The 9,091-nt window shown below is 32.6% G+C and overlaps 1 protein-coding gene across 1 annotated transcript in view; it reads right to left on the bottom strand.

The window, feature by feature from the left end:
• The window catches only part of Usp34 (ubiquitin specific peptidase 34), a 239,249-nt gene that overhangs the window by 110,610 nt on the left and 119,548 nt on the right, over positions 1-9,091 (bottom strand). The window contains exons 22-27 of the mRNA XM_008844481.3: positions 8,361-8,515; positions 6,869-6,982; positions 4,232-4,331; positions 3,417-3,576; positions 277-403; positions 4-151 (exon numbers count right to left, since the gene is read on the bottom strand). Of these exons, the coding sequence (XP_008842703.1) occupies positions 4-151; positions 277-403; positions 3,417-3,576; positions 4,232-4,331; positions 6,869-6,982; positions 8,361-8,515 (804 nt within the window). The remainder of the gene's footprint in view (positions 1-3; positions 152-276; positions 404-3,416; positions 3,577-4,231; positions 4,332-6,868; positions 6,983-8,360; positions 8,516-9,091) is intronic.

Here is a 9,091-nt window from a genome sequence, read left to right on the forward strand (position 1 = left end):
TACCAGGAAACTCTCCCTTTCTGCTGCTTTGACCAAATTCCTGAAGTTGAGCTTGTTGATTTATTTGTTCTTTCTGTAAATTTTCATACCAATGAGTTACTTCAGCCCTAAGATCTGCTACCTGGTCACTAGGATACATTTCAATAGTCATCTGAAATATGAGATGCAACCAATTTAAAAACACACAAACAAAAAGCATACCAAATCAAAACCCAATTAACCAAATATGTGAATGGAAAGTCATTATCAATTTCAAAGTTAAAACTCTGTAACTACCTTGTCAGGAAGTCCAGCAGGCTGACATACAACCCTTAGAGGCAAAGACTGTTTGTCACTCAGTGCTTTCAAATGACTACTAATACCAGTGCCTTCAATTTGCCACTGTCTCAGATGATATGCAAACCTAAAACAACACAAAAACACACATACAGAGGATATCATTTAAAAACATGTCAATGTTACAGAATCTTTCAATACTTAACAAAATGGAAAAGTTCTAACATGTCAATTTTAGACTAATTATTACTTGAACATAAATGAATAAGTATAGCTAAGGGTTCATATAGAACAGAATGCCAAGGAAAAATACTGAGGCAGGAGGCATTTAAAGGGTGGGGGTAAAGAAGATAGACAAAAGGAAATTAAATAAAACACTACTTTAGTAAATATCAAGCTGTCATTCCTACATTCACAAGAAAAAAATGTATTAAATACTTTCTAGAGAGAGAAATGTATTCTATAGAAATACTTCATATAAGGATATATATGCTAACAATTATGTAAATCAGCTTTATAGAATCTGGGGGTTGGTTTTAATGCTGCTAAAATAAACTGAATTAAGAGACTCATTTTAAAACACATACTAAATATTTGTGAATTCTTTTAACATTTTTAGTTGTTGTATAGTCAAGTACATAAATTTAGTTCAGGGAAAAACAAAACAAAAGAAAACAACATCTAAAAAAAATCAGTAGTTCTAGAATAAAAGGATGGAAATTAAATAAATAAAAGGATTTTTGCCAACAAGTGAAGCAATGTCCGGGTCTAAACCTGAGCAAAATAATAATTAAAAGTGTCTTATACTGAATATTTCAAAATTAAAGTTTTCCAACCATGGCTCCACTTACACTTCAGTTCAACAATTTATTGCTCTTAAAAGGCAACAGGGGTGTTATCTAACATACCCTAAGATGTTTACCAGCATGCCTGGTCTCTACCCACCGGATACTAACAGTATCTCCCCGCCAAAGCTGGTAACAAAAAAAAGTCTCCCTTGAAAAACCAATCACGTCTGAGAATCACTGTTAAGACTAAACTTTCTATCTTTTCAAAAAATAAATCCTTTAAGACATATTAGAATTTACTATATTAACATACAGAATTTTTATTGTCTATCTACAAATGTTGTATAATTTTAAATTAGTACTAAGCACATAAGCACTTGATAAATAAGGATATAAGACAAGAACCTGTATGGAAATATCTAGATAATTTTTAAGCTACTGCTTTGTGTTTTTAGTACTCAATTTTATGTAATTCATACTTTACATGTTATTCATAAGATTTTTATGTAAATAATTTAACAGCAACATTAACAAACCAAGATATATATCAAGGATACAATATATTTTTCCAAAAGTTAGAACAAAACTGGTACCTATGAGATGGGATATTAGAAATTGAATTAAATTCAATAAACTCATAAAAAGTACCCCTGAACCTTTTGAAACTAAAATTGAGTACTTATGTAGTTAATGCTAAGCACTAGTAAAATCACACTGTACAAGGCCTAAGGATTTGGGCTAATAAGTCCTACTGATTTGTTGCTTTCCACATAACAAAATAGAAAAGTCCATAAGAAGTTCTAACAAGCCAATTTTAGACTATCACTTGATCTTAAATCAATAAATATAGCTGAGAGTGCTAACAAAATAAGATGCCAAGAAAAATTACTAAGGCAGAGCATCAATTCTGTATATTAACAGAATTCTTAATTGCTATTATAATAAATTATTAATATACAATTAGGAATTGTATATTAATATAGTAAATGCTAGAAATGTCTTAAAGGATTTACCTTTCAAAAAGACAGAAAGTTTAATCTCAACAGTGATTCTCATTTAAAAGTGGTTTCTCAGGGGTAGTAGATAATATATGAAGACATTTTTTGTTATCACAGCTTTGGGGAGGAGACTGTACTCGTATCCAGTGAGTAGAGACTTAGGGATGCTAGTAAACATATTAGTGTGTGTTAGATAACTTCCTTGCTGTCTTTTAAAAACAGCATAGAAAAAATGTTTTGAAAGAATTAGTAAAGGATTAACAGCAACCATCTCTAATAGAAACAAAACAATTTCAGGAAACTTTCATTTTCCATACAACAGCTTATAATATTATCTGAATTATTCAATATATATTGACTTTTTAATTAATCTGAATGCGACCACACACCTGTTTTATTTTTCTAAAGTGGTAAAAGTTATGAGGCACTTTGCTGTTTCTGTGCAAAATACTTCAAGCGTTTCTTACATACTTTTTAAAAACAAAAGGAATTATTAAAGTAAATTTCTATAAGCTGCATTCATAAAAAGAATCTTGCATGCCCTTATGTTTCAAATCATGGGTAAATGTTATTTATAAGGAATGTGCAGGATTTCTTGATTATTCCGTATTCCCTGATATTTCACGTAAAATGTCAAAGAATATAAATTTTTTAAATATCAAACTAAGATCTGAAGTTGAAAGAAATTATAATTTTAATTAATTTTCAACACAGTTCTTAGTACTTTTACATTTGCTCATCATTAATGACTTTTAACAAACAGAATTTTGTAATTAAAACTACTCACCTTTCATTTCAGTTGATATATTCATAAATGTTAATTTGCTTTATTTCTGTATTACACAGGGTATGTGTCTAAATTAATTATACAGATATTCATTAACACAGAAATTTTTGGTCATGTTTCCATGGTAAATGGAAATTCAAAATTAAAATACTGTCTCCTAGTCCAGGAAGAAAAAAAAACAGCAAATGAAACAAATGATTCAACTTGAGTAAAATATGAAAGATTATATGTTGTTGTTGGTGAGAGTTTAAGTGTAACTTGTTCCAGTGCTGGTGTTCCTGTCTTTTAAGTCATAATACCTCAGTAGAGATGGAATGCTGTCCAGCGGTTCTTATTCATGCATATCTGCTGAGGGTCTAGTAAGTCTGCACAATATTAATCAGGAAACTATACTGCCTGTTCCATGGCAAATGCTACACATTCTCAATAGAAACTATTTGTACTAATAATCATTTAGCTTTAGGAATTATGCTTTCTATGTGCTCACAACAAAAAATTTTAAGAATACATTTAGACATTATCAGCAATAAAAAGACTGAAACTCATAGTACAGTATAATAAAATTACCTTCTTCTAAATGCTTCCAGATGTGTCTTCAGCATAAGCAGTCCTCTTTCTATAACTGTGAGACTTGAGTGTGATTCTTGTTCAAGACTGCTAGAAGCTATCATAAGACTTTCCATGCACTTACTAATAAATTCTTGCTCCTTCTCCAAACCTGTTTTACCTGAAACCCAGATGTTTACACATATCATAATCAAAGAATATGACACGTTATCAGTTTTTTCTAACTTCAAAATTAAAAGTTTTCCAACCATGTCTCCACTGACATTGTGAACTAAAATATTTAATATTCTCGCCAGGCGTGGTGGCACACACCCTTATTCCCAGCACTTGGGAGGCAGAGCCAGGCAGATCCCTGTGACGCCAAAGCCAACCTGGTCTCCATAGTGAGTTCCAGGCCAGCTGGGGCTACAGGTAGACCCTGTCTCAAAAAGCCAAAACAAAGAAAGGAAAAACTTATTCTTAATAACACAGCATGGAAGATAGATACTAAAGAATTAATATACACATGTATAATAATTAATTCTTATTTAGCTATGTAAAGAAAATTAAATGAATTGAAATTTAATGAAATAGCCTCACATTAAAAGCACTTATTAGAGCTCGGAGTGGTTGTTTGTGCCTATAATTCCAGGACTCAGTAGTCTGAGGCAAGAGGATCATAAATTCTAGGTCAATTTGGGATACTATACAATATTGAATCTCAAAAGGAGAAACATAAAGAAGGAAAGAAAACTTGAAATAAAAATTATGGGGCTTCAGGGAGACCCACTTCCCCCCACCCCCCAAAATTTTTAACAATATTTCAAATTACATACCATTAATATAATAGGAGTTAATATACTGAATAGCTGCTCGGCTGACATCACCTGATTGTGCTCTTAAGGCAATGCCCCAAAATTGGTCCATACCACACAGCTGAGGAATAGAAATAGGACATCTTTAAATTTTGTCTGTTAAAAGATGACTGGTTATTAAAGTATCACATTTGGAATTACACATTACTTCTAAAATTTTACTAGTATTAAAGGGGAATTTCTATCATTCAGTTATTAAATAATAAACAAAAAGCTTAGCGATCACAATGAAGAATTTTAAAAGCAAATTGTATTGGTTCTAAAAAATATATATAACAAGAAACTATCCATAATATAGACAGAAAAGCTCATCTACAAAATATGCTATAAATCACAAAATAAATGGATAAAACCAACACACAATAATTTTCTCAATGCTTCAATGCTTTCCTCCAAGTTATACTGATAAAGCTATCAGTTTTATGCAGTCACAAAAAAATTAGGAGACATGCTAACCAAACTCTTGCTCAAATGTGTGATATTTGAACAAGAAAAAAGAGAAAAATGTTTTTGCTAAAAATTGCAAGTAGCTGAAAATGGAAGTTCTCAAGAGACAGGTAAAGTGAAGCAAGACAGCCTTCCAATTGATAACTGACTAGATTTAGTGAAATATAAGCTAATAGAACATAATGACTAGGCAAAATAAGTCCGTCTGGATATCTTAAAATTACTAAACTGAAACTTAGTAACACTGAAGAGTTAAGAGTAAAGCATTAAAAACAGTAACAAAACAAACTTCACACCACTATTCAAAGAAAGAATGGAAGATTCTAAGAGAGCATTATGCTTTGTTGTAAGAGAAGGCCCCATGTAACCTAGACTGGTCTAGAACTTATTACGTAGCTAAGGATGACCTTGAACTCCTGATTCTCCTGTCTTCACTTCCCAAGTGCTGAAATTACAGGTCTATGCCACCATGCTTATAGTGTATGTGGTGCTGGTACCCAAACTCAGTGGTTTGTGCATGTTAGGCAACCATTCTACCAACTAAGCTACCTCCCAGCCCTAAAATTATTCTCTACCATACAGATCAACAACAATTTTCACCAACTTTTCTAATTTAAAACAAACTTAAGAAAACTACACATTGATGCTACAGAAAAACCAAATTACTATTAACTAGAATGCTCAGTAATGAAGAGGTTTAAATTAATATTTGTGTTAGAATATTAAGAGTGCATTCAAAGAATTGCAGCCTATCAACTCGGCACAAATAGTCTAAAGCCAAATGTAAGACTAGCAATTTTTAAGATTGCTCAGTTAATGAACTGATTATAATACCTGATTTATGTAGATACTCCAGAAGAGATATTACTATAAAGAGCCAAAAAGAAACTAAAAGCTTAGTGATAGCAACGGCATAAAAGTAGGATTTCAGGGCCATCAAATGGCTCAGCAGATAAAGGTACACCCATCAATCACTAAACCTTATAGCCTGACATTGATCCCCAGGAGCAAAATGGTAGAGTTGGCCTAGTCCTGCAAGCTGTCCTCTGACCTCTAACATGCACATGTGTGTGCATGCACACATGATAGACTGATAGACAGACAGATGTGTTAGAAAATCATTTTGAACAAGTCATCTTACATAAAATATTTTACTATGCTATCTAGGAATCTAGGATAATAAGACATCCAGATGCTCTTCATCAACAAATCACAGAACAAACACAAGGTTTTCTTTAGGCATAATCATAGCTATCTTTGGCAATTAAAAAAAAAAGAAAGAAAGAAAGAAAACAATGACTGGAGAAGTAGCTCAGTGGTTAAATGGCTTGAGGGTATAAAAACACTTGCTGTTCTTCCAGAAAACCCAGGCTTGGTCCCCATCACCTACATGGTGGCTCTGTCACCTTCTTTGAGGCTTTGAGGGCACTACATACATATTACTGTACATACAGGCAATCAAAATTATCTGTACAAATAAAAATAAATCATTTCTTAAAATTAAAAAGACAACAACAAAACAAAAACTGAGGCTGGAGAGATGGTGAAGAGCAATTGCTACTCATCCAGAAAACCAGAATTTAATTCTTAGAACTCAGGTAGGGAGGCTCACAACCTGTACTCCAGCTCCAGGGAACCCAAAAGCCCTTTCATCTCTACGGACAACTAGACACAATTGGCAATACACGGAGAGACAAATACACATACATGCAAATACACAGAATGAAAATAAAACTAGATTTCTAGGACTAGAGAAATGGCTCAGCTGTTAAAGAGTGTGCACTATTCTCACAGACGACCTGAGATCAGATTCCAGCACCAATAATGGGGCAGCTTACAACTTCCTGTAACAGCAATTCCAGGGAGTCCAACACCCTCATCTGGTCTCCATGGGCTCTGCACTCACATGTGCATATACCCAGACACAGTACACACATAGTAAAAAATGAAATGAATCTTTAAAAAAAGACCCTCAAAACTCAAATTTGTTTTATATACCTTTTAAAAAACAAAATACAAAGCGTTTAAAATTAGAAATAAAAGTCTATTTCATAACAAATTTAAAGCTTATAGAAAGATAATATGGTAATAGGAAAGATAAAAGAAGATCTTATAAGTTGACCTCACAAAACATTAAGTCTAAAGCCATACCTCAGAGGTTGAACCACCATCATAGGCACTGGTAGCCAATCGAGCCAAGTTGCAGAGATGCTGAAACAGGTTTAAGCCAGTCATGCTAATTGTTTCAGGCTTTAGCTGGGGCATCTTAAAGGAAAAAAATGCTAAGATTACTCTAGTGTGGTAAGTTAGTAGATTTTACTTTATTAGATGTGTTTATGAATTTTACTGACAACACTGTAGAAGTATCAGATTAGATTTGGCAATAATTTAAACAAATACTTTAATAAAAATTCTATTCATGCAAAGATAAAACCTGTCAGATCAGATCCTAGTGCTTTACTTTTCAAGATATACAGAGAACCAAATCAAGGAAAGTGAAAAAAAATTCTGACTTAAATTAAGAACATTACTATATACTTTTGTGAGTTATGTAACTAAATAATTTATGGTAAAGGGTATAAGTAAAATTCTAATTGTACCTTGTCTTAAAACTCGTTCATATATATTCTAAAGAGATAATATGAGTTTGTGGAGAATCTTTCTAATCTCAAAACTAAGCATAAAATACTGAAAAGAAAACTTCTTATTTTTTGAAACAAAGGCTCATGTAGACTAGCCTGGTTTCCAAATCACTATGTTGCTGAGGGTGGTCGTGAACTCCTTATCCTCTTGCCTCTACCTTCCAAGTGTGGGGATTACTGGCATGCACCAACACATTCAACATACACCTGTTTTGAACATCACTGATGTTCAAATGTGAATAGCTTATTTGAAAAATTACTATGTGGAGCATCTGATGATGGTAAACAGAAACCCAAGGTATATACTATCATGAATAAATGCCTTACCATATAGCTAAATTTGAATATTAGCTTATATTTTTCCTGAAGATTGGCAAAACTACAGTAATGTCATGGAACTAGGTCTTACACTTGTGATTCTGGGCATATATTTTAAAATTGAACAAGAATATTAATGATTTTAAAAAATAATTATGACAGCCGGGTGTGGTGGCACATGCCTTTAGTCCCAGCACTTGGGAGGCAGAGGCAGGTGGATCTCTGAGTTCAAGGCCAGCGTGGCTACATAGTGAGTTCCAGGCTAGCTGGGGCTACAGAGAGACCCTGTCTCAAAAAGGCAAAAACAAACACAAAACAAAAAACCCCCAAAAACAACAATAATAAATAAATAAATATGCCAAAGGACAGCATTTATTCAAAAGTTATTCTAAATACCATGAGTTTAAGTACTTAAACAAATAATAGATTATATTCATAAACACAAACTAAGTTTCATTCAGTTTACATTACTAAAAAGGAAACATTACAGAAAAATCTTAATAGGAAAATTTACATAAGGATTGCCAAAAACTGATACATTTATCTAATTTACCAAATGAGGTGTAGAAGCAAGGAGAAATAATACAACAAAGAAAATTATAGACGTCTTATTTCAAAATGTGTGTGTGTGTGTGTGTGTATGAAAACGATACAAACAATAAAAGTATCAGGAAATAAATTACCTTCTCCAGGAAAAGATGTTTGTAGGTTTCCATTCCCATTGCATGCTGATCTTTACTTCGAACTTGATTTAAAAACCAATGTAGAGCATCATCATAACACTCAGAATCTTCTACTAAACAATGCCACAAAATGTCGACTTGCTCTAAACTTAACCCTACCAAAAAAAAAAAAAAAAAATAACATATTTTATACTATATTAATATTGTGGGAAAGGGAGTGAAACAAGGTCTTGCTATGTAGCATATTCTGGCCTCTAAACCTGCATTCTTCCTGTCTCCACCTCTCAGGTCATGGATTATGAGTGAGTGCTACAAGATTTAACTTATATTTTATGTTACATTAAAAAACTTTTGGACACATGCATATGCATACATATAGTTTATTTTCATAAACAACAGTTTGTATTTATAAGTTCAGTGGCAATTCCTTATAGTTTCCTGGTTGGAAATTTTTCAATCAAGGTACAGAGAACATTTAGGTCCTAAATTCAATGTACTTTTTAAAAGTAACTATAGTCAAAAATGCAAAGGAGAAAGCTCACAACATTTTATGAAAAGCATGTTATAAGAAACTCCACTAGCTTATGCTATGAATATAAATATTGCTTATGTATAATCATGCATAACTAAAAAATATACAACCTAGAAAATGTTGTAGGGCTGGGGATATTGTTCATTGGCACATGCTTGAGGGTCCTAAATTGAATGCCCAGGAATACAAAAAAAAAAAA

Source organism: Nannospalax galili, unplaced genomic scaffold, assembly GCF_000622305.1.
Source record: "Nannospalax galili isolate Female #2095 unplaced genomic scaffold, S.galili_v1.0 scaffold682, whole genome shotgun sequence".
NCBI classification, from domain to species: Eukaryota; Metazoa; Chordata; class Mammalia; order Rodentia; family Spalacidae; genus Nannospalax; species Nannospalax galili.